This window comes from the organism of the source record quoted next, unplaced genomic scaffold, assembly GCF_019419815.1.
Source record: "Pyrus x bretschneideri cultivar Hongxiangsu unplaced genomic scaffold, Pyrus_bretschneideri_v1 Contig19, whole genome shotgun sequence".
Lineage (NCBI taxonomy): Eukaryota > Viridiplantae > Streptophyta > Magnoliopsida > Rosales > Rosaceae > Pyrus > Pyrus x bretschneideri.
Window position 1 is genome coordinate 4,334,071 of NW_025999490.1, and position 26,581 is coordinate 4,360,651.

Here is a 26,581-nt window from a genome sequence, read left to right on the forward strand (position 1 = left end):
TTTATTAACAACAGTTCTAATGCATGAAGATTGTAGCTTGATTGGTTAAAGGTATGTTTACTTACAATGAATGTATTTGTAAGATCTTTTATGATGGTTGGAAAAAATTAAGTGTGATGTCAATAGTATAGAAATCAAATTTTTACAATGTACCGAAAATTTTGGTTGCAATGAGAGTGATTTTTTGAAAGATCTTATATTAAATTCTCACCAAAGATGAATTATAACCAAACGATTAAGAAAAAATATAGCCTAGACTATACGTTAAAAATATAGAGCTTATTTAGATATGCTTTTAAAATGACTGAAAACGCTTTTAGTGAAAATATTTTTGAAAATAATTCTTAATAAAAATGCTAGTAAATCTTAGAAAAACATTTAAAGTGCTTCCTGGGAAGAAACACATAATTGGTGCTTCTTGTAGAAAGCACTTAAAGTACTTTTTGAATCCAAAAATATTTTCTCTAAAACGCTTTCAGTCATTTTAAAAGTACATCCAAACGAGTACATATATATTTGAAGAGCTTAAACGTAGCCTAAGCTATGCCTAACTTTCTATGATTGGAGTTGGCCAAACTACGGTTTTGCACCATTACGGGTGCGTTTGTTGCACCGAACTGTCTCGGACTGGACTAGCTTCAGGGACTAAGCTGGACTGGCTTGGACTAGACTAAGCTGGACTAGCTTAGTGAAGCGTTTGGTGTAATGTCGGATTAAGTCACAGACTATATTTTTTTTGCCATTTTTAATTCACTTTTGTCTTAAAAATTAATAATTAAAGGGTAGTGAGGTCTTGAAATGAATGGACCCAAGCAAATTTTATTTCCCCTTCCTTCCTTTACCCTTCCTCGTTTCTCTTCTCCATCATTTTCTCTCTATCAAATTATGCATCAATCTTGTTTAATTAAGAGAATCTGTTGGTTAACCATTTGCCAAGCCTTCAGAGATTCCAAAAAGAAAGGCAAGCCTTCCATTAACCAATTAAACCTGCAAATCGCAGAAAAAAAAAAAAAAAAAAAAAAAAAAAAAAACCCATAAACCAGAAGAAAAAGAACTCAAAAACCCATAACAAAAATCGATTTACTGAGATTGCGAAGCAGTCGTGGTGGAGATGACGCAATCGATGAGGAGGCAAGCTAAAGGCAAAGCCAAAATCAGTAGATGTGTTTTTAAAATGACTGAAAGCGCTTTTAGTGAAAATATTTTTGAAAATAATTCTTAATAAAAATACTAGTAAATCCTGGAAAAACGCTTAAAGTGTTTCTGGGAAGAAACACATAATTGGTGCTTCTCGTAGAAAGCACTTAAAATACTTTTGAAATCCAAAAATATTTTCTCTAAAAGCACTTTCAGTCATTTTAAAAGTACATCCAAACGAGCACATATATATTTAAAGAGCTTAAACGTAGCCTAAGCTATGCCTAACTTTCTATGATTGGAGTTGGCCAAACTATGGTTTTGCACCATTAATAGTTTTTGCACATTTGGTGACTCCATGCAAGATTGAGCAACATAAAGGTTTTATAGCCAAAATGGTCTATGAGATTGTTATAACTCCTCACTTTGGTTCTTAAGATTTAAAATTGATACAAGTGGTCCCTGAGATTGTCCACTATCAATCACTTTTGTCATTTTGTAAAAAAATCTTCATTAAATTGAAGAAACCACCCAGTTCAAGTGGAGGGGTTAAATTGATAAAAATACCCTTAATTTAACAGAAATTTTTCACTAGAATGACAAAATGATTGATGAACAATTTTAAAGACCACTTATATTGATTTTAAATTTCAATTTAAAAACCATTTTAACTAAAATGCCGTGATACAAATATCACATGGAAGAAGATTGAAGAAGATAGACTTCAATAATGGGAACAAGCCCCATACCCCGGCGCTCTAATGAACAATAATTCTCCACCTTACTATATTTAGAATAGTGATCGATCCCTCAGGAATTACCAAAGGGAGAGGATCCAAGAAGGCACAGGGCAAGTGAATAAGTTCATAACACGAACAAAAAAGTTTCAAACACAATTTTATATAGCTTCATTGGATAGTTCTATTTAATTCGATTTGTGCAGCAATCAATCGAATAATTACACTTCATAAGCCATGGAATATCTCTTGTTAACATGGGATCAAGTCGAAAAAGTAAACTGATTGTGTTAATGAAAGCTTAATAAGAAAAGAGAAAAGTTCTGTAGTAGAACTACTATTCCAAATTAAGAGTTTCTGAGTTCGAATTTATCTTCGTTCATTAATTAAAAACAAAATAACAAGACAATAAAATAGTTTATGACGGAGGCATTACCTTAACTAATTTTCAAGAAAAAGAATTTGTTGTTGATCTGCCCACTATATATACCCTCAAAAGTAATGGGGACGAACATGGGACTTGGGAGTTTGATCAACTTTGACCCCTAAAAAAACCTATAGATGCTAGAAGTAAAGGAGTAGTTTGCATTCCTTCCACTTTGGATCTTTCATGGCCTTTCACTTTTCCCTTGATTGAACTGCTCTCCATCTACAATCATATAAAAGATAGAGCAACACATCAGGAGCTGACAAACAACCAAATTAAATAACGTCTTATTTTTTAAAACAATAAAATATTGTGTTAAAATATCAATATTGGACCAAAACAAAAAGTCAGTACTAAGTGTTTTTCAAAATATAATTTCTAAATAGGAATATGTTAATGAGGGTGAATCCACTTAGGATTCTCTTTCCTCCTACAGTTAGGCTTGATTTACTTGTCCTAATTGTATTTGTATACTTAAAATCCAGTTTACATAATTCTACAATAAGATTGCCTTATAATAATATATTTATGTCTGCCTCACTTCTTTCAACAACTACAAAATGTTCATCCTCAATCCATCACATATTAAGATTGACAATTTGACATGATAAACAATGAATACGAAAAACACAATGTAGAAATACAATGATATGATACATGTTCACATCAAACAGACACCAAGTAGTTCTGTTAATTACTTGCTTGACCATGATACAACTTAATTTGCTATGTACACATGCTCATAATTATCATACAAAATCAATCTTTGAACAAGAAAATGGAAAGAGAATGCAATTATTGTATGATATGTACCTTGAACGTTGTCGTAATTGTGGCAATTGTTCAACGATCTGTACTGTTGAAAGTTAGGGTGATTTTGCCCTTGGTTCATCAGCTGTCTCTGCGCGTGCACAGGATGATGCGGTTGTTGGTGGTGATAAGGTGAATAAAGGCTTTGAGTAATAGCTGATCTCGTGTGGCCCAGTAAAGAAAAATCACCATAATGTGGGCCAATTTGAGCTGCCCCGGCTGAGCCTAATGCTCTTTGCTGTCCTTGCCCAACAGAAGGGTCAAAAATCAGTTGACCTCTTCCTAGCCCATACATATGAGGTCCTATATTTGGGCGTCCTTCAAATTGCATAGGCCTTTGGGACTGAAACCTTTGGGTGGACATCAAGCCGACCATCCCAAACTGTCCTGCAGAAGAATCGAGGCCAACGACTCCTTGTTGGTCTCGTGCTTGTTGCTTGGCCAAAGCAGCTCCATGATGGAAGCCTCTCCCTTGCCCTAATACTTGTTGCTCCCGTGAAATTTCAGTGGCCTCTTGCCCTTGTAATAATTTAGTATAAGTGCCATTAGAAGACCCATCAATTGCTAAACTTTGATTAGCATAACCATAATTCAGAGCCTTTTGTTCTTCATTCAATGCGTTCCTAAGCAGTTCATTCTCTATCTCCAATTTTCTGTACATCCCTAGGGGTCCGTTCACAGGGTCTTGCTTCCACATATAGGCTTCCCACATGAAAGATTGTACGGCTGTGCCCCTATGATTTTGGTCATCTAGTTGCTTAAGCAACTTTGTCATGTTGCTAACGCCAAAAATTTTGTGCACTGCTTTAAAATCTTCATCCTTGTTTGTGAAGTAAGGAGCCATAACGCAATCGTCTTCGCACCTCTTTCTTTGGTGCCGGCACGCCGCACATGCATGGCGGCCTGCAATTAGTTCCCCTGAAGAACTACTGCTACCCATTGACATACTTGTATGATAAACCTGCACAGATATTGGCTTCAAGTATGTAAAATTTTTGCTATATATATGTTACAGAAGAAAAAGAAAAGAAAAAAGAAGCACGTACGAGAGAGAAAGACCAGCAGGGTGAAAGCCGTATATAGGGGAGGAAGAAGACAGAGAAGAGGGTGTTGTAGTGAAAGAATGAATCAAGAAGGCAGTGGTGAAATTAGGTTAGGATTTTTTTATATGTAGACTTGAAGCCAAAAACTATATGTACCAAAAAATCTACCCCTATTGTTTTATTTCGAAAAAAATCTACCGCTATTATAATTTATTTATTTACATCCTATTACGTATCTATCATAAGATTTTCTCGAATCTCACCTACGCACATTCCTTATCAAGTTAACCATACCCATTTATGTTGTTGGCCAAAAAAAATTTCGATCAACGGGTGATATTCATCCTTGCAATTTAATGAGATTTCCCATCAGATAAAGAGCGGAACCAATCAATCGCCTATTCTTTAGTATTAGAGTAAGTGTTCAGTGTAACATATGATTTTATCTGTATGGATGGTTATAATCTACAGTCATAATGTTATGATATTGTTGACTCTAAAAATTACAGAACCTACGTGGCGCGCAGGCCGAATAACTAATGAGCTAACTACTGTCCTTCGGTTGAATGCAGGGCGTGCCAACTCGTCGGCCGAGCTCGGCCGAGGAGTACAATTTGATGCGGTCGCGTTGAGCGCGCTGTTGACTTCTGTATCTTGCGATTGCGACCGAGGAAGGAACGCTCTCGGTCTCTGGATTCTATAGCCTGAAGACAAGGCTACTAATTCTGCGGAGTTCACAACTCGTCGAAGCCTGATTCGGCCACTGTGATTATATTCGTAAGAGTATAAGCACGCCGAATTGAGACCAAACTATACGGGCACAGGTACTCGAATGTGATGTATGTCTTGATGGTAAACGTAGTTCGGCCGTCGGAATGCCGAACCCTGAAACTTACTTGTGAGTATCCAATCATAAACTCACTCGGCCTCCAATGCGCCGAGCAAGGCAACTCGTAACACCCAACTATGCCGAAACGGCTTAGTAAGATGACCTCTACCAACAAAGGTTCGAAAACCTTCCTCGGCCGAGACTTAGATAGATAATCGATCGACCTCGACGCAGTGCTGTTTATCCAAACTGAAGGTGTGTCTCGGTCGGCTGATTCTGCGGCAGCAGTGCTGTTTATCCAAACTGAAGGTGCTCACCGGTTGCTTCCACAGTGCTGTTTATCCAAACTGAAGGTGTGTCGGCGGGAAAAGAAAAGGAAAAATCTCAAGGTGTTTGAGAGAATTTGCGCAGGGCAATTGTATGCTGAATTCAAGGGGGCTTTTCCATTGCGTAATTTCTTGTATTTATAGCACCTCGCTCCTTGAATCCCATTCTGATTTGGATTGGGAGTCCTTATCCCATTTCACCTTTAACTCGAACAACCCTAGTCCTACTGGGATTCTGAATTCTCCTCCTTTTGAGGCTTTATCCCTTGCTGGTCGAGAATCCTGGTTGCACCAGGATTTCCTCGACCTTTCCTCACTTATCTGGACTACTTTTAAGATAGGATCTGGCCGACCCTGCCAGCTGGTCCGGGTTTCATTATTTGGCCCATAGCATGTCATTACCTTGGGCCGAGCACGTCTTGCTGCTCGGCCCAATCATAATATTTTGGGCCCAAACATTGCCCCCTCGCTTCTGAGGTCGCCGACTGTCACTCTTGGTCGGTTCTCGGCCTTGAAGAAGCGAAAACATTTATTGCTTTTTGGACCTTACTTCATTAATGACCATTATTCCTGCATATTTATGAGACATGATTGCGCCTCCCTCGTTGCCCCCAACGCGTGGCCACGCGTCAATTTTACGCCGTTCTTAAAAGCTTCAATCATGGGCCTCGAAACCCTGCACAAATTGAATCGCCCTATCTTTATTAATACATTGAACCTGTCGCCGCACGCAATCGTGCGTCCTGGATTTTCGACTCCTCGACTCCATTTTCGCAGGTTCCCAAAAAAAATCCGAAATGATTGCAGACTTTCCCGGTTACATTTCCCCCCAATTTGAACCCACGCCTTTTGAATTCCAGTGTCTTTTGAAATTCAGACGTTTGATCTTCCATCTGAAAAACCTATAAATACCCACACTTCACCTAATCATATCTTACGCTTTCAGAAATTCCCAAACTCGCACATTTTAATCATTCTTGCTTGTTCAGACCAAACCCTCTAGCTTTCCTTTCTGCAATTTTCCAGTTCTTCCAAATTACACTAATGGCTTCCTTCATCGCAAAACTTTCCGAGGAGATCAACAAGTGCAAGGATTTCATCGATCGGAGCGCTATCAAGACGCTGCGATTTGAAGAGGACATGGCCACCACCCACCAGATTCTGGGTCCCCTCTTCAGAGACGCAGTGCCGTCGCCTATCACTGACCTGCTCAAGGAGCAATGCCTAACACCCCTGCTGCAGGGGTTCGATTGGTCGAAGTGGACCCTGGCGCGGCCTCAAGGAGCTTGGCCCTCGACCACTACTGCTTGGGCCGCCTGGGTGGACCGAATGAGGTCATTCTTTGGCGAGGAGTGGAAAGCCCTTGGTATCTATGATGCCATCCTGCTCTCGACCATGGAGATTACCATGGACAAGGAGCTGCTTATGGCGGCCTTGACTCTTTGGTGTTCGGCCACCAACACTATGATCCTTCCATTCGGCCCCCTCGGCCCAACGGTCCTCGATATTTCGGCAATCCTTGGGACTTCTCCATCCGGCCTCCCAATCGATGCCGCTCTTTCAGGATGCCCCTCCCTCCTCGACCTGAAGGCGCTTTTCGACGAGCGGGCCGTCGAAACGCTCAGTCGGGGTGGCCGGGAGCCTTCGAGGGAAGAAGTTCACAAGCTCCACAAAAACTTCTTTAATTATAATACTCTCATCCTCCATTTCGCCAGCCGGGGCGAGGAGAGTCTCAGGAAGGGGGAACATGAAGCCTTCCTCTTCTACTGGTACAACAAGTTTATTTGTTGTACCCGATCGAACAAATGTTTGGTCGAGAATATGCCAGTGGCCCAGGCTCTGGCTAGTGGTCACCCTCTGGCGCTCAGCCCGGCTATTCTTGCCAACCTTTTTCGTTGCTTGGCCGAGACGACCATCAACAAGATTGATCCGCACCAGAATGGGCCCCTCTGGGTCTTTCAACTCTGGCTGCAGGTCTACTTCTCCACTCTTCGGCCTGAAGTCCCTGCCTTCCAGCGCTCGGCCGCCCTTGGCCCCCAACTGGCCTCTCGACCGGCCCCTCCTCACCGGGCCGACGAGGTTCTCAGGCATTTTTTTGGCCTCGACGTCCTTTCGGATGACGAGTTCTTGGTGTGCCGGCACCAGGAATACCCTGCCTCGATCAGGCTCCCGACGGCAGCCTGGGCCGAGATCGAGGACGCGGGCCTCCGTCAGTCTTGGGGGTCAATCGTACTGGCTCGCGACCTTCCCCTTGGTTGCGATGCCCGCCGAGCCAGCTGGGAGGTCTACCATCCTCACTTTGTCGCCCGGCAACTCGGCTACCTCCAAGGTTGCCCCGTTCCCCTGCTCGCCTCCCGTTCCCTCTTGAGCCGGGGGCGTCTTTCTGGTTCTTCCGAGAGGGAATGCCGGTCGATGGAGCAAGAATTCCAGGATCGGTGCAAGAAGTTCCGTCTTCGCCCAACCGTTCCGGAATCCTTGGGCACCGATACCTTTGGGGATTGGTGGGATGCGTACATCTGCGACTTCTTCGGCGCCTCAATCGAAGACGTGGTGAGCAAAGTCTTTGGCGACCGGCCGGGACTAGCACCCTCGACCCAACCTAAGGAGTCGGCTCAAGGTATATTACTGACAAACTACTTCGCCATTTCAAAACTTGCCCTTGTTTAACAATTACGTTGCTATTTCAGGGGGTCGCGGGTCGAAGAAGGCTGAAGTGGTTGCCGCGGCGGCGAGAGTGAAGAAGGTGGTACCCAAGAAAACCGTCGCCACTGAGCGGACAGCCCCCTCCAAACGCCCCCACCGAGAGGCCGAGCCGGAGGTTGATGTCCTTCGCCCTTCTAAACGCGTCAAGAAATTGGCGAAGAAGGGCGACCGGGAGATCCATGTCGTCCCCAGTGATGCTACTGGGACGCCTGCTTCTGACGGCTCTCCTGTGCCGGCTACCCCGGCATCTCCACTCCCGATCCCTCCAGCCGTTCCCCTTCCTGGCGCCACGGCCGATCCAATCGTCGCACCAGCTCCAGCTTCGGAGCCGGTCGTGGCGCCTGCAATGGGCAAACCGGCTGCGCCCGTCGATGCACCCTCGACTCCCACGGTCGTTTTGGAGGTAAAATTCTACTTCCACTTGTTTCCTTAGGTTTCGGGTCGTAATGCTAAATGTTCTCTTTATGTTCAGGATAACGAGAGCGAGAGTAACGAAGTTCCGCTGGAACGCCACCGTCGACCAGTTCACTCTCCTCCCGTCCATCCTTCTCCGGTTGTCGAGGCGGCCGCTAGACCACGTCCTTCCGCGGCAGATCGTGGTAAGAGGCCCATGGCCGATCCTGAGGCCACGGCCGAAACGCCGATCCATCCGCAGGACGAAGATCCTCCCATTCCTCCCCAGGAAGTCTCTTCGGCCTTTGTAAGTCTCGCTTCTTTTGTATTGATTTTTTCGTGACACATGTTTTATTTGAAAAAGACCATTAAATGTCAGGTGCCCGAACATTCATTTCACCGGCAATTTTATGCGCCGAGGGGTGTTGTCTATATTTCCTGGCCGCCGTCGTGGCCATCAAATGTAGATAACCTCCATCGGCCGTGTGAATTGCGTAGCGGTCTAAGGCACTGGGCTCGGCCATTAAGTTCCCTGGGTTCGAGCAATGACCCAGAGGGCATGGCCGAAGTCTCCTCTCGGCAGGTCTAAAACAATCCCCTTTTTCCTTTATGCACCATATGACGACGTTTTACTTTTCTTCACAAAGTTCTCTTACGTGCAGCCGTCGTGGGAAGTGGAGCTCGATGCCCTTCTGCAGAGCACGACTGGTGCAGCCGGTTCTTTTGCTGCTCCGGCCGAATCGGCGGAAGCCACGCCCGCCGAAGTCTTTGTGAAGCTGCACGAAGTCTTGTCTCTGACTGCCTCCCAAGCTCTCCGGTGCAAAGGCCTCGACTCTGTTGGAGAGTGTCTCAACGACCTCGCCAGCGGTGGTTATCTGAGCCCGGAAGGTATCTCTTTCCTTACCGACCTCTTGGAGCGGACTCGGCAACACTTCTACGTCCTCGAGCGAGCCCTTCAAGCCGAGGATGACTTGAAGGCTGCCAAGGTCGCGCAAGAGGCCGGCCGAGCTGAGATGGAGGCAATCAAAGCTAAGAAGGCGACGCTGACTGAGTTTGATCGCCAGATATTTGAACTCCAACGTCAAATTTCTGACCTTCAACGACAAAGGTCAGTTGCCGCTGCCGAGCTCAAGAAGGACTTCGAGGCTAGCAAGGCTCGGCTGACGGCCTTCGCTGCCGGTGCACGGCACGTCCAGCAGTTGCAGTGTAACAAGAAAACCAGGCAGGCCGAGATCATTCTGGGCAAAGCGAAGTGGCTGGAGCTAAAAGCTGCCCTTGAGACTTATCTCCCCCCGTCCCCTTAGAAATCTGTCATTGTATTGTATTTTCTTCTTGTAATGATTCTTTCGATATCAATACAATGGTCGTTTTACTATTAATCCGATGGTCGTCTTGCTACAATGGTCTTATTCTTGCATTTCCCATGTAATTGGATAATACTTCTTTAAAAACTTTCCATTAATCGGCAATTTGTGAACTGAACCCGTCCGATCTTTTAAATGATATGCCCCATTGCCGAGGACTTTGTGAACGACGAAAGGCCCTTCCCAATTCGGCGACCACTTACCAAATCTGGGGTCTTTAATCCCAACGGGCAACACAGTTTGCCAGACCAACTCTCCTTCGCCGAACGTTTTTTGTCTTACACGCTGGTTGTATGCTCGCTCGGCAATCTTCTTTTGTGCTATCAATAAGTTACTCGCGTCGATTCGACTTTCTTCTAAATCTTCTAACTCTTGTCGCATCGCTTGACTATATTCAACACTGCACAAATCACTCTGCTCGATTACTCGCAACGAGCTTATACTCAACTCGACCGGTAACATGGCGTCGTGTCCATAAGTTAACGCGTACGGAGTGGTTGCAGTAGCCGACCGGGGTGAAGTTCGGTATGCCCATAACGCTTCATTTAGTTTCAAATGCCACAACCCAGGTTTCTCTTTTACCATTTTTTCAAGGATGCCGATCAACACTTTATTGCTTGCCTCGGCCTGCCCGTTTGCCTGTGGGTAGTACGGCGTAGATTGTTCGAGTCGGATGTTCAAACTTGTCGCGTACTCCCTAAACCTATCGGCCGTGAATATAGTGCCATTATCAGTTATGATCGTTTCCGGCACGCCGAATCTGGTCACAATATTTTCCTCTACGAAATTGCATACCTCCTTGGCCGTTAATTCGGCGTATGACCTGGCCTCGACCCACTTAGTGAAATAGTCAGTTGCTACCATTATCCACGCGTGTTTCGCTGCCCCCGATGATGGCGTGATTTTGCCAATCACGTCCATTGCCCAACCTCTGAACGGCCATGGTTTGGTGACCGAATGTAGCAATTCGGCCGGGGCTCTCTGTACGTGTCCATGAATTTGGCATGGTACGCATCTCCGTGCGTATTCGATGCAATCCTTTAATATACTGGGCCAAAAGTAACCGTGTCGTCGGAGCAACCACCGCATCTTTCGTCCAGACTGGTGTGCTCCGCAAATTCCTTCATGTACCTCGGCCATTGCTTGGGCAGCCTCGTCTGGGCCGAGGCACAATAGCAGTAACCCATCCTCGTCCTTGCGATATAATTCATTTTGATACGACACGTAATTCGTGGCGAGGACCTTCGTTCTCCGGTCGTGTTTCCCGTTGGGATTATCGAGGTACCGTAACATCGTTTTTCTCCAATCATCTGGTTCTACCTCGACGGCACATATTTCTACGGGGTCTCCTCGTTCTAGTAGGGATGGGAGCGACATTACCCTTGTTCGTATTACGTGTGTGCGCTGGAGGGTTTGCCGATCGATCAAGGCCGGGTACGATTGCAGGCCTGTGACTGTGATGCGGCCAAGTTTGCCCCCATGAGTTGTGCTCCGGAGGCGATCTGGGCGAGTTCATCGGCATCGGTGTTGTGGATTCGTGAAATATGTTCAAACGTGATCCGTTCGAAGGACTCGGCCAGGTATGTGGCGACCATGTGATATGGCGCCAAAGTACAACTCATACAACGAAAAATGCCGTTCAATTGGTTAATCACAAGTTCGGAATCACCGAGGACAAGAACACGGGAGGCCCGTAGATCGTGTAAAACGTGGAGACCGATAATGAGGGCTTCATATTCGGCCTGATTGTTTGTGCAGCTGAAATCCAACTTGAGAGAGAAGTACCATCGGCAGTGGTCGGGCGACTGAATTGCGATGCCGACACCTGCCGAGGTCGAAGTACTGGATCCATCAAAATGCATAGTCCAATGGTTATCGCGTGTGGTGACTAGACCGATGTCGACATCGCCCCCTTCAAAACCATATGGGGAAGGGTGCTGGGCCAAGAAATCGGCGAGAGCCTGCCCCTTGACCGCTTTTTGGGGAACGTACTGCAGGCTAAATTCGGATAAGGCGAGTGTCCATTTCCCGATTCGGCCTTTAACGATAGGCCGAGTGAGCATGTAACGAATTACGTCTGTCTGAGCGATGACCTGCGTAACTGATGGGAGCATGTAATGCCGAAGCTTGGACGCGGCAAAAAACAAAGCTAAGCAAAGTTTTTCGACCGGTGAGTAATTGAGCTCTGGTGCATTCAGATTTCGGCTAAGATAAAAGACAGCTTGCTCACGACCGACGTTATTGTCTTGCGCGAGGAGACAACCAATGGAGTCGGCGGCTGCCGAAATGTATAATTTGAGGGGTTTGGTGCGACAAGGTGGAACCAGCACGGGTGGGGTCGAAAGGGCCACCTTGATCTGCGTGAATGCACTCTGATGTTCTTCGCGCCAAACAAATTTATCGGTATCCTTAAGTTTGAGGAGAGTAGAGAATGCCTTCATTTTACCGGCCGAATTGGCGATGAAACGGCGGAGGAAGTTGATCTGCCCGAGTAACGACTGCAACTGTTTCTTTGTTGTGGGAGGTGGGGCGCTAATGATTGCGCGGGCTTTATTGGCGTCGACTTCGATGCTGCGATGGTGCACCAAAAACCCTAGGAAATTGCCGGCCGAAACACCGAAAGCACACTTGGCTGGGTTCATCTTGAGGCTATTCTTGCGCATGCGAAGGAACGCTTGTCGTAGGTCATCCAGGTGTGTTTGGCGACGTTTCGACTTTACCACCACATCGTCAATATAAACTTCGACGATGGTCCCAATTAAGTCGTGGAAGATCGTATTCATGGCTCGTTGGTATGTGGCGCCGGCATTCTTGAGGCCGAATGGCATGACTACCCATTCGTACGTGCCTAGTGCCCCTGGGCAACGGAAAGCCGTTTTGTGGACGTCGGCTTCGGCGATGAAAATCTGGTTGTATCCCGCATGACCGTCCATAAAAGATAGTAGTTCATGATTAGCTGCGGCATCAATGAGCAAATCTGAAATTGGCATTGTATATTCGTCCTTGGGAGTCGCCAGATTCAGGTTACGGAAATCGGTGCAAATGCGGAGGGCACCGTTTTTCTTCAACACTGGGACGATATTGGCCAACCATTCGACGTACCGAGCGGTCCTAATAAATCCGGCCTTGAGAAGCCGAACCAATTCTTCCTTAATGCCGAGTTGTAACTCGGTCGAGAATCGGCGATGGGGTTGTCGAAAAGGCTTACAACCGTCTCTGATGCGTAGCTCATGTTCGACCAAGTTTCGATCGAGGTCTGGCATTTCATGGTAACTCCACGCAAAGCAATCTCTAAATTCCTGGAGTAACTTACGGAGTTCGGCCTTCGTGGCCGGTGGGAGTAACGCGCTTATAAACAATATGCGAGGATCATCGGCCGTGCCTACGTTAACTTCCTCTAATGGGTCCTTGACTTGAGGCCGATGGTCCTCGAGTTCGGCCGGTGCAGCCCGAACTTTCTCGAGAGACAAAACAGGGCCGTCATCTGCTTCGGCCAAAAATTCAATTAAATTAATGCCAGAATGCGGTTGCTTGGTAATGGCATACCAATGGGCCAGCAGACGTTCCATCGTTGATGAAACCGCGGCCTGACGCTGTTCTTGCTTGGTGTGCTCAATCATCGGCATTGGTGACTAAATCTGCCAAACCAAGTCTCGTCGAATCCTGTTGGACAGTCTCGGCGCCGACCTCAATCACTTTCTGCACTGAAATTCGCGTCGGCCGCCCATCCTCGTTAAGGCCTTGGAGGGTGATGTAGCCGACGTGATCGTCATAATAGCGAGCCTGAATCATGTTGGTCTCAAATGGTTGATTATCGGCTGGATGGACGGTGACCGATTTGCCGTCCCAAAAGATGAGAACTTGGTATAGTGATGAAGGAATGCAACTGGTTTGGTGTATCCAGTCTCGGCCGAGTAATGCATTATAGTCGGTCTTTGAATCAATTATGAAAAATGCCGTCATGTGTTGCCGACCGGCAATGCTAACTTCCAATGGTAGCACTCCTTTGGTCTGCGACTTGTCGCCAACGAAGCTGCTCATAGTGATCCCTGAAGGAATGAGTTCATTATCAGAACGCCGTAAAGCCTTCATGACAGATATTGGCATAATGTTGACTGTAGCTCCACAGTCGACAAACACTTTGGAAATAGGGAATCCTTCGATGTGAGCCGTGACGTACAACGGCTTCAGGTGTTGGAGATTAACCGAAGGGGAGCGAGGAAATAGCTCGGCCAAAGCTGCCTTAAGGTTGTCCGTGCTTCGGGTTTCTCGGTCGTCGTCGTTTGCGACGAAGTCGACTTGTGTTGACTCCTCGGCGACCACATCCCCATCCAAGAAATTCGACTGGGGGGCACTTGGTTGGAATTCGGCTGGTAAGACGTGAACCATACTGATCTCCATTTCTTTGAGGATCGAGGGACCCATTGGATCGTGGTCGTCGTCTTCTGCGGAATTAACCATAACATCGGTCGGCGGAACATCCTCGATCAGACTTTTGAGTTCCTCGGTAAGAGCCGGTATCCGAGACGTATTAACCAAGTCGAGTGTGGGTGGGCTATTTTCCTCGACCATGTGGACTGTTGAAGACTTAGGTTGGTCCTTCGTTATACGGGCTCGTTCTTCATAGGCAATACGGGCGTTCCTCGTGTCCAGATATGCATCCAAACGTGCTATCCGTTTTTCCTCGTCGGCCGTGAGGCCGAAGAGTGATACAGCCGAAAAAACTTCGAAATGATAGCGCAAATGCTGAAGGTCATCGAGCGAAAAAGGTAATTCGGAGGTGTCGATATCTGTATAGGGATCGACTTCAAAACCAAGTACCCGAGCCTCCCGTATATGTTGGAATCTTGCTTTAATTGCTGGATCAGAAGTTTTCTGAATGATCTGCTCGGCATCAGGGCAAGTGAGAGCGAGGTCGAGGGCTTCCTGACACGCTTTGGGTAGTCCGTACAAGTCATTGGCGGAGTATTTCTATGAAACTCTCGCATGTATTCCAAGGATTCACCGAGGAATGGGGGATGTAGGTTGCGCCGTACTTTGATAAACGGTTCGCGTGGTGGTAACGGGGAAAGTTTCCTTTCGGCCTCTTGTGTGAAGTGTTCTAGACGAGCTCTCGTTTCCCCAGGCCGGAGAAGGATTTTGATACGTTTCTCGGCATCCTCAATGGTGGTTTCAAAACCGGCAGCGGCTACTTGCTTCCCTTCGGCCAATTCGGTCATGATAGTCGGGGTTGGCCGTTCACTTATCCTTTCCGCGGCCTTCTTTGGTTGCCACTGGTTGGCAGTGCTGGCTTGCGCTTCTCGTCGCCGAGCCATGCAATCAATCCGTTGACGGCGACGTTTTTGGGACTTAGACAGCGCTGTATATAAACCAGTCGGGGAATTGTAACTGTACCAGCGTTGATCCGATGCTCTAGGTGGTTTGAAAGTTTTGCGATCGACTGACGAGCTGGGACTCTTGGTATTGTGCGAGTAGTAATCCTCATTATAGAAAGGCGCGTCGAAGTCAAGACGCCGCCTGACTGAGGCCTGGTTTTGTGGGCCGAGTCGATCGAACACTTGACGTCGCGGACCAACTTCCTTTGGTGATATGGTTGGGACCGTGGGTGGTGTTGAAAATGTCTTCTTCCCAGGTTCAACCGGTGTTTTACAATGGTCACATAAAACCTTTGATTCATGAGTTTCGTCTGAACTCAACCCCGCCATAGGCTTATCGGCGAGGGGCCTCGATTGTTCCGTGGGTGGTGCATTCAAAAATATATCAAGCTTTAGCCTTGTTCGACCATTCTGTTTACGGATATGCTGCACCGGAACGTATTCGGCCTTCCCTTTGTTTTTAGGAAGATGAGCATCCACCATACCAATTGTTGTTGAAGGGAAGGGATTGACGTCGACCGCCATCTGCTTTTCCGGAAATTTCAATTTTCCTTTCTCGATCCAACTTTGGATTGTATCCCGGAACACGACACAATTATTTGTTGCATGCTTATTAGAATTATGGTACTTGCAGTATATCTTTCCTTTCAATTCATCGGCCTTAGGGATAATATGTCCCGGCCGAAGCTTGATGATCTTTGCCGCCAATAATTGATCGAAAATTGCATCGGCCTTGGTGATGTCGAAAGTGTATACTTTTGAAGATTTACTTATGTCCTCGGCGGCTGAATGGGCTTTGGTGTCTTTGCCGTGTACTTGAGCCAGAGCCTTGCAGACGTATGGTTTATCTATTACTATCTCAGCCGCATCCACACTGACGTACTGAGGGTCCCCGCTTTCGGCCGATGCATAGCTGACCGTGGGGTTTTTATACAACGTTCCCCGGGATGGTGATTTTGAGACCTTCTCTTCTCGGAGCAGGTAATCATACTGTTCGACATGTTGAGCAAGTTCGTACATATCGCGAATGTTTGCCCCCAGGAACTTCTTTTTGTACTCCACGTCTAATCCGTTGAGAGCAATCCTGACGAATTCCACTTCGGGGAGTGGTACTCGGCACCAATTCCTGGCCGACTTGAACCTTGTCAAGTACTCCATTGGAGATTCGTCAGATGCTTGAGCCATCCTGGCCAAGGATGATACTGACATCTCCATCCCTGGCCGATAGAATTGTTCATGGAACTTTTCGACCAACTCCTCCCAACTCTGCACAGAATTGGGTGGAAGATTAATGTACCAAGCGAAAGCGGAGCCTGTCAATGAAAAATTAAACAGACGTAGTTTGTAGAAGTCGCTATTAACGTCTCCACACTGCGCCGTGAACCGAGCCACATGTTCTAATGAGGACAAAGACGATTCCCCGGCGAAGAGGCTGAAATCAGGTATCTTAAATCCCCGTGGGTATTCAAACCTTTCTACGTAAGCCGGGTATGGATGAATGAATTTTGGAAACTTCGGCCCTTTCTTCAAGGCCGAATCAATCATTCTCTGGACTTCGGTCATGTTCACGGAGGCGGCTTCTTCTCCCTGGCTTGGTCCCTCGGATCTATTTCCTGGTCCTCTTTCTAAGGTGACTGGTTGCGGTCGAGCGGACGCTCTATCGGCTGGTATGGGCACGTTTGTCGAGAGCTGCCGAGGTTGGCCGACCTGGCCATCTTCGAAGGCTTTACTAACTAATATTTCAAGCATTCTGGTATGTGTATCGTTGTTACTTCGTATTGCTTCTAGCAAATCATTCATCTTTTGACCAATCGACTGCTCGACCTGACGATACTGCTCATCAAGTCGTCTCCGAAGAAACGACCTAGTTGGTGGATCAGAGCCTTCACCATCGTCGTCGCAGTCTTCCACTATCCCCTCCACAAATATGGGCGTCGTTTGATTCGGGATCGCCGCGTTGTGAGGTTGCCCACCGAGACAGATCTCATTCTCTCGGCGGGTCACACTTGTAGCCTCGGGTGGCAAAGCAATGACCGGATTTTTTGCTGGGTGCGAATCCTGCCCAAGGCCTTGCACTGGTAAGTCAGCTGTTGACTTTCCCATGTTTGTTTTCTTCTTGGTAGACCGTGTCTCTACGGTCATGAACTCCGAAGGTTTAGCACAATGGTCCCACTGGGCGTGCCAAAATGTTGACTCTAAAAATTACAGAACCTACGTGGCGCGCAGGCCGAATAACTAATGAGCTAACTACTGTCCTTCGGTTGAATGCAGGGCGTGCCAACTCGTCGGCCGAGCTCGGCCGAGGAGTACAATTTGATGCGGTCGCGTTGAGCGCGCTGTTGACTTCTGTATCTTGCGATTGCGACCGAGGAAGGAACGCTCTCGGTCTCTGGATTCTATAGCCTGAAGACAAGGCTACTAATTCTGCGGAGTTCACAACTCGTCGAAGCCTGATTCGGCCACTGTGATTATATTCGTAAGAGTATAAGCACGCCGAATTGAGACCAAACTATACGGGCACAGGTACTCGAATGTGATGTATGTCTTGATGGTAAACGTAGTTCGGCCGTCGGAATGCCGAACCCTGAAACTTACTTGTGAGTATCCAATCATAAACTCACTCGGCCTCCAATGCGCCGAGCAAGGCAACTCGTAACACCCAACTATGCCGAAACGGCTTAGTAAGATGACCTCTACCAACAAAGGTTCGAAAACCTTCCTCGGCCGAGACTTAGATAGATAATCGATCGACCTCGACGCAGTGCTGTTTATCCAAACTGAAGGTGTGTCTCGGTCGGCTGATTCTGCGGCAGCAGTGCTGTTTATCCAAACTGAAGGTGCTCACCGGTTGCTTCCACAGTGCTGTTTATCCAAACTGAAGGTGTGTCGGCGGGAAAAGAAAAGGAAAAATCTCAAGGTGTTTGAGAGAATTTGCGCAGGGCAATTGTATGCTGAATTCAAGGGGGCTTTTCCATTGCGTAATTTCTTGTATTTATAGCACCTCGCTCCTTGAATCCCATTCTGATTTGGATTGGGAGTCCTTATCCCATTTCACCTTTAACTCGAACAACCCTAGTCCTACTGGGATTCTGAATTCTCCTCCTTTTGAGGCTTTATCCCTTGCTGGTCGAGAATCCTGGTTGCACCAGGATTTCCTCGACCTTTCCTCACTTATCTGGACTACTTTTAAGATAGGATATGGCCGACCCTGCCAGCTGGTCCGGGTTTCATTATTTGGCCCATAGCATGTCATTACCTTGGGCCGAGCACGTCTTGCTGCTCGGCCCAATCATAATATTTTGGGCCCAAACAGATATACATACCAATATTGAAGAAAATGGGTATATGAATTCTTCTATTATATATTTTACTAGGTTATACAATAAGGTTTATCTTTATGTTATTTTATTTTTTTCGGTTCAAGACAAGAGAAAAGCTAAAGACGCTGGAGGAGTAAAAGAATGAGTCAATAAGGCAGTGGTAAAATTAGGGCAAGATTTTCACATGTTTTCAAGCCAAAATCTATATGTACCAAAAAATCTCCCCTAATTGTTTTTAGAGGAAACTTGATATAAATCCAATTTTTTTAGCCAATAGTAGGAATAGTCCAATTTATTAAAATAAGTCCAATTCTTTAAATTTAATTATTTTATTATCAATAATTATCTATTCAATGATAAGATTTATTATAAAAATCAAATTTCTTCCTAATTATCTCTTTGATTATTTCCTTTTATTTTTATTTTTTTATTATTTCCTGTTCTTCCTCCTTCTTTAAACCCCATTTATAGATTTTATTTTTAATTTTTATAATCCACCTATATCACAGGTTAATTATTTTTATGTATCTATATGACAAATTCTTTTTTATAATCAACGTGTCACAAATTAATGTGTCTTACTTGTAGGTATATTATGTTTTTTCCTACCTTTTAGTTAGGTTTCATATCTCGCTTACAGGTATAATATATATTCATAGATTTGTTACTTGAGTTAAGGTAGAATGTTTTGTAGATAGTTTATGTTAGTATATTAGTTTTTGTTGTTGTAAGATATTAAGTAGATTTTTTGGAGTTGAAAAATGCATAATATTAGAAGATTTTTAATTGATTTTTAATATTTTTAAAAAATATAAAATAAGTATAAAAGAAATAAAAACATGTAATTAGATAATTGGACTCACTCCTAAAAACCATCTATGTTTTTGGACCTAGATCTAAAAGCCCCTTGTTTTTATGTGAAAAAAATCCACCACTAATTATAACTTAATTATGTTCACTTTAATTTCATATCTACTATAGGATTATGTAACGACCCGTTCCCAATTATTATGATTTTTATAATTTTAAATGTGAATTTACGAAAATGCCCTTTGAGGCAAAGTGTTGACTTTTTTTTATTGCTGTGTCATGTCATGTAAGGTTCATTTTCTTGGCGTATCCTCGTAGTACTTGTCACCATGAACGCGTGGGCATAAACGGATCGTGATTTGGAATTATAACGAAGGAGATATTAATCTTTAAAGCCGGGGGCATTTTACTAAATTGGTTATTTTCTGGGATACTCCAGATTTTTGGAGCAAAATCTGATGGAGCCACGTGTGTGGCCTAGATTAAAAGAAAGAAAGATGGGCGGTGGTGATGAATTATAAAGGAGAGAAAGGAGGAACCGGACCAATCAGAAAATAAGAGATGAGAGGGTGACCAATCAGAAAAGAAAGGAAGGAGGGAAATGAGAGAAAGGGAAAGCGGGGGATCCTCGACCCGTCCCCTTTTTTCTGACCCGACCCGGCTTCCATTTGTGTTCTCAGGCAAATTTCGTCGATTTCTCCGGTGAACCAAGTCACCTAACCACGGGGAAAACATTCCCTATCATTCCCTCTTCTTATTACACCCCAGAAATCATAGATTTTTAGCATGGGATTCGAGAAACATCGCACCGGTGGGTGCGGTGGTTGTTGAGACGATCCTCCCATTTCTGAAACATTTTCTTCCAATTACCACCATCTCTAGACTTCCCTTGAGGCATGGAACAAAGCCCAACCAACCTTGGGGACGGCGAAGTATCGAAAAAGTCGAGTCGAAGCTCACCCTTTATAGGGTTTCCGACTGATCGAGGGGAAATTGAGGTGTTCCGGCCAAATTGGCCTTGGCCACAGGTATGAAAGTTGCTCCACTCACTGAGATTTTCATATCTGTGAAGTTTGAGAATTTTTAGAAATAGTTGATTCTTTCGGCGAGTTGGGGCGACTGACCGCCACCGGCGGTGGCGCGTGACCAATGGGCTGCCGATGCTATTTTACACTAAATTGATATTCTGATCTCAGATTTGATATCCATGTGATGTGATTTGAGTATTGTGAATCTATTTTGATTAAGGTGCATTACTTGATTATTATAGCAATCGACGATCCGACCGTTGGATCGTCACCAAACTTTGATACGTTACAATACGTAATGTTTGAGGATATTGGAAACTTACGGATTAGGAATCCGACGTGTGGATCTTCCCAATTAGGATATGTAAGTTATATGTTCTATTGAAAAGAATTCTAAGACATGATTTGATAATTGTTCTAGGCGGCAATCGTTCGTGATGTCTTGATATTTGTGCTAAGGAGTTGTAGCGTGGACTCCAGGTGAATGGGCTTTTCGGTTTTCTATATATACGTATATATGTTTCCCATTTTTCCCAAAAATGGTTTTAAGTGGAATTTCATTTAAAATGCCATGTCATGGTTACTCTACATTTTAGCTTATGCATTAGTATAGCTTAGTATAATGTTGCATGATGCTGTGGAGCCCAGGTAAGCTACAGGTGAGTACATTATGATGTTAATGGTTGTGATGTACATGGTTATGCCTAAACGCATTTGGTACTTATTATCCTGCACCCTGATGTTAGTGCTCCGCCCGAGGTCAGGGCCAGCCTTCACATGATCGTTCACCTCCCGCACCATACACTTACCTTGGATCCAAGGCAGGTGTCAGCCTGTCGTACAGACCATATTAGGTGGTTCCGACTCGTAGGTGACTTGCGATACTTCGCACAACCTTCACGTGATTGTAGCACTTGAGCGTATCTATTTACACCCAGCTTGTCGTACAGACCACAATAGGTGGTTCTGACTCGTGTGCAGGAGTTGGTTATGAGTTATAGGCTCGGCCGTACGAGTCACTTAGGTGACTCCGGCTGACATTTCATTTTACATTGATTTATTTCACCTGACTTACTTATTTCATTGCTGAGATACTTGACATGGCATATACTTGGTTTTCACTACTCTTGAGCATGATTTCTATATACGTATGTATTATTATTTTCTAAAATATTATACGGGTTTTACGGCGAGGGGTTATAATGTTTTCAAAAAGGTTTTTATAAAAAACTTTATTTTCAGGCCCACTCACCCTTGTTTTTGCGCCCCTCCAGGTTTTAGATGCTGAAAGTCCGTATCGACAAGGATTTGTGGCGAATCTCAGTATAGGTTGCTACCTCTGAGGGTATGATCCTTACCCACACTACTGTACTTTACTTATGCTCTGACGTTGCGTGTGAAACGGGCTCGTTCCCGCTCGCAATGCACTTTGATCCTTAGTCACTTTTAGATTTAAATTTATTCACATTGTCCACATCATTGTACTTTATGGCTTCATCACCTTTCAGGGGTCAGCGAGCACAGCTCGATTCGGAGTCCTAGTAGATATTCCGGGTCGGAGTGTGTCAATTATGTTTGAAAATCTTACCTACGCATAATCCTTATATATCTAGCTAATCATAGCCGTTCGTTTTATCAACCTAAAAACTTATTAATCAGCGATAAACATGTGATATTTATAACTTATTAATCAGTGATAAACGGGTGGTATTTATCCTTGCTATCTATTGAACTTTTACAGTCTTATAATGAGTGAAAACAATTAATCGCCCACCCTTTTGTATTAAGTTCTGGTGCGTCTAACATTGAGTTTTACTTGAATGTGAGGTCATTATCTATAGTTGTAATATTATCATACCATAAAAAAGACAATCGGAATGGGTATATAAACTCTTCCATTGTAACTTTATAGTAGGTTGTTAGGTTTAACTAGTATCCCATCAAATTTGATCACATAATCTGAAAAAATTGAAATTTATGTTTTAAAAAAGGTATTTTCATATTTCAAATTTTAAATATATAGCTGTAAACCATTAATGTGTTTTTTACTCTAAAAATTATGGAAAACTAAGGAAAAATGTTTGAAAATTTTGAGTTTTAACCAAAAGGACAAAAAGGTGCTGTAAGTGAATAATATCAGGAGTGACTTTTTAGAGTAAAAATATCGTTAACGTTAAAAGTGAATAGTCTCGTGAGTGTTTTGTTAAGACTTCCTAAAAATTATGGGTTTAACATCCAAAAGTAAATTTTCTTGTCAAACGACAGATTTTTATTAAATTAGATGCTAAATTAGTTACCGACGGAGTTCGAATCCAAAAATTAATTTTAAAATTTTAAAAATAACAAAATTAAAAATTAAATCTCTAAATGAATATATTCGTTAGTTTGGAAACAGTGCAGGACCATCGGGCCCTGAATCCCGGATGTCCGTACTTGGACTGAGATTGGCGTACAAAGGAATGCAGGGTGGCTTTCTTGGCCCGCTTTAGCTTGGTTAATCCTAAACCAAACTTCAAACCAAAGTTACAAACATGGTCATTAGTTTCCAGGATAATGCTAGAAAGAACAAATTTATAGATAAAATTTGCAAACTAAATAATGTGCCACTAATAAGAAATGAGTACGTTTATCAATGATTAAGCAACAATTCAATCGTCAACTTCTATGTTATTTATTTTACAAAATTTTATGGGGTGTGATATCCACACATCCCATTTTACTTCTCACACACATTTTTAATTTTTGGCCGTCAGATCAAATGAATTGAAGAAGATCAACGTACATAAATTATCGAGAGGTGTGTGAGAAGTAAAATAAGGTGTGTGGATAGCACGTCCCAATTTTATTTAGAAATTTAGTCTTCCTATCATTACATTTCGTTTCCAACTAAACCTAGACCCTAAATAAAATTTTCGAAGTTAAAAAGATTATGAATCTGAAACCATAAAGTCGGTCTCCTTTTATTTGAACACACTTAGCTTAAGGAAGAAGAGTACTTAGAATTTTTACTTAAATCAATGCAACAATGGTCAACGAGAATTAAACAATCATATTTCATAAAGGGCGTTGCTTAACTTGCTTGCTTCTGACTTGTTGGTTTCTCACTTTCTCTTTCATTTTATTTTCTTATTTTAAGTTTTAACCATGAGTAGTTAATACACAAATAAGAAAACATGTGTCTGTAATTTCATCGTTAATGAGTTAATAAACACGGAAATGCTAAGACAACCGCGCATGTAAGTAGGGTATTCGAAATTATAATGACGTCAAATATGTATGTGATTGAGAATTTTATGCACATACGTACGTGATTCAGAATCTTAATGTATAAGTATATAATTTACATTAGAAATTGCAAAACCCAATTACCGTTTTAAAGATCATTATTTGCCTCCCCTTGGGACACATGGGTGCGTATATTCTCCAATCACTTGATATATATAATAAGAGTGCTTGTAATCCCAAAACATTTGTCTTCCGCAGCTGTATATTCCCTAACTATATATGAATATTAAGCCACCGATTCTTCCACTAAGATACGACTTACCAGCATTGACATTCTTAGCTAGCATTCATACAAGAATGGTATTAATTTATATACCTTCCCTTCATTATAATCGTGTTTGTGTTTGTTTGTGAGAAAGTGGTGTTAGAATTTAATATTTCATTTTACTGGTAAAGGAACCATAAGTAATATCGATATGGTAATTTTTTTTTGGGAAATTTTAAAATCTGAACTTCGATATTTAATTTTAGTGTATGTAATTGTTAATTACGCAGGATTGTTTTTGCATTATCTTATATTAAACTTTTCTCAAGATCAATAGTTTAGGAAACTTTTATTTATACTCGAAAAATATCATTATACACTTCAAATTTTCTATATTTAAAACAAAAATACAATATATAATGAAATTTTTAGAATACCAATAATAGTTCCTATTTATTTATTATGAAAATAAAACTGGTGTAAGTGGTGGGAATCGTAAAGATTAGTTCTTTACAATAAAAAAGTACGACTCGTCCCAAGTTTGGATTATGTTTCCTCTTCTATGAAGTAATACATATGTTGTGGATGTAAATTTATTCCTTCTTGTCTTTGGATGAAAATACATTTGCAAAAACAATTAACATCTTAGGTCAAAGTCAAAAGTTTCAAGCACCCACGATGAAGGGGGGGCTTTGGCCAAAGAACCTCTGATGCCAAAGTAAGAATTTTTAGGGAAAAATGTTTGGAGAATTTAGAGAAAATTGGGTGGTATTTATAAAATTTTGTGTGTGTGTGTGTGTGTAAAGTTAATAAGTGGTCATGCAACTAATCAAGTTCGGCAGGTGCTTCTCAATTCCCAAGGAGGATGTATCCATGATTCGCAGATTATGCATCTTGATTTATAAAATAATAATTGGACTCTTCATCGGTCTTCAAATTGAAAATGTTCAGCCGATTTCATATAGATAATCCTATCTAGCTGGTTTTTAGTTTTTCTAGTTGGCTTCAAATTCATATGATATCAGATCATGTTATATCTTTTGTGAGAAGATTATGTCGGTCACCGAGTGTCTCGCGTTTCTTTGAAAGAAAGATGAATTTTAGTGGATATAGATAGAAATGTTTATATCAGAAATTAGAGTGTTAAATAAATAAAATGACATATCAAACACACTCCAAGAAAACTCTCAAGTGTCCTGCTGCAAAACGTGCATAATTACAACAATAATTAAGTTTTATTTCATCAAGTGAGATCGGTTGTATGAATTATAGAACATCACTGTGTTTAATTTTGTATAGTATCCCAACTCTTGAGAAGAAAAATGCATCATCTGGGTGAGAAATAAAACCCAGAATATTTAAGAAGGTATTTAGATCTAGTGCCTGCTTATAGAATAGGTCTAATACCAATAGACTTTCCAGGAACATTCGAAATAAAAAAACATTTTCAATCTCTCACTCTCCAACTCCAAATTTTCCGTGCCAATTAGAAATATTTTAAGCATGTTTTAATCTTCAAACTTGAAACAGATTTAATATTGTACACATGTATATAGATCTTTATATATTGGTAAAATCATGTGCACCAAGATGAAGCATTTAAGCTTATCATGTTGTGTATTTACTACATGCACGTTAGCATTTAGTAAAGGCTGTTGGCGCATTTTTTGCTAAGACACACATACCCATTTCATGTTGCATATTAGACTAATACACCCCATTTATTGTAATCATGTGCAAGTGCGACATTTAGACGAACTTACTCAGAGCCTTTCTTCCAGTTGGGGTTGAAGGTAATGACTAACTGAAGGGCGGAGTTATTGGTAAACAATTAACATGGTCTTATTGTCTGTAGAAGATGGCAGAATGAATCGAAAAACAGTTTGACAAATGCAAATTTAGTAGCAAATAGTCCGACCATTGCATGTTCGATTTGAGTCCATAATCCGTCATTCTGAAAAGAATGACATCGTGATCAAGACATATGATGTAAATAATAGACATTTTTAGCCGAATTCCTTCATTTACTATCCCAAAACAGAATTCTAAGATTTGACAATATTTCAAGTATTTTGCTTTTTCGAATTTTGTTTACTATTAGGTTTCCTAGCAAGTCTAGTGTTGAGATACATTATAGAAGCATCATTTCGTGGTACTAGGGTTTGTTATTTTATCCCGACAATAAATCTGAGGTTCTCTCAATTCCTACTGGATTTCTGATTCTAGTGGATGGTTCATGGCTTTGGATTTTCCTATGTAATTTGTCACGTTGCATAAGTGATAATTGACCAACTTAAACTAAACTGGGAAATATCGTTTTTTTACTGGGTTCTTTACTTCTTTGGCAACGGAAGATGTGTTTATCTCACACTGTGAATCTAAACCCATCATGCTTATTGTGTATATGACCTAAATTTATAGTCTCACAATAAATAAGTCCGGTAAGAGAACAATACTCTTTTTTCTTTTTTTTGACAAACGATATTATCTACACTAAGGGGAAGAGGGTGAGCTAAGCCTCACAATGGGCAATCAATAATGTGGTAGAAAACATTACTCTTTAAACCAAAAACTTGAGAATGCAGATAATTATGGCTAGTGCTGATCAGGGATTCATCATGATGATAATTGTCTATATAGGGGATATAGCTAAGCTCGATCTAGTTGATCAATAGCTTCAAATTTGGTCCAGACAAATTGGTGGGAAGAAACAAGCAATCTGATTGAAAAGGGAAACAGACACAAATATAGGAATTGAATCAACAAATACAACAGACAGACGTACGCAC

At 42.9% G+C, this 26,581-nt stretch overlaps 1 protein-coding gene across 1 annotated transcript; it reads right to left on the minus strand.

Annotated features, from left to right (window-relative positions):
* Window positions 1-3,336: 3,336 nt before the first annotated feature.
* LOC125476458 (LOB domain-containing protein 2-like) lies at window positions 3,337-4,051 on the minus strand. Its single transcript, XM_048582634.1, has 2 exons — window positions 3,462-4,051; window positions 3,337-3,349 (listed from the first exon to the last, which is right to left on the minus strand). Exons 1-2 carry the CDS (start codon window positions 4,049-4,051, stop codon window positions 3,337-3,339), a joined length of 603 nt encoding a protein of 200 aa, XP_048438591.1.
* Window positions 4,052-26,581: the final 22,530 nt, after the last annotated feature.

What these genes read in the sequence shown, in the direction of transcription:
- LOC125476458 (XM_048582634.1), bottom strand. Translation starts at nt 4,051, where the DNA reads ATGGGTAGCAGTAGTTCTTCAGGGGAACTAATTGCAGGCCGCCATGCA.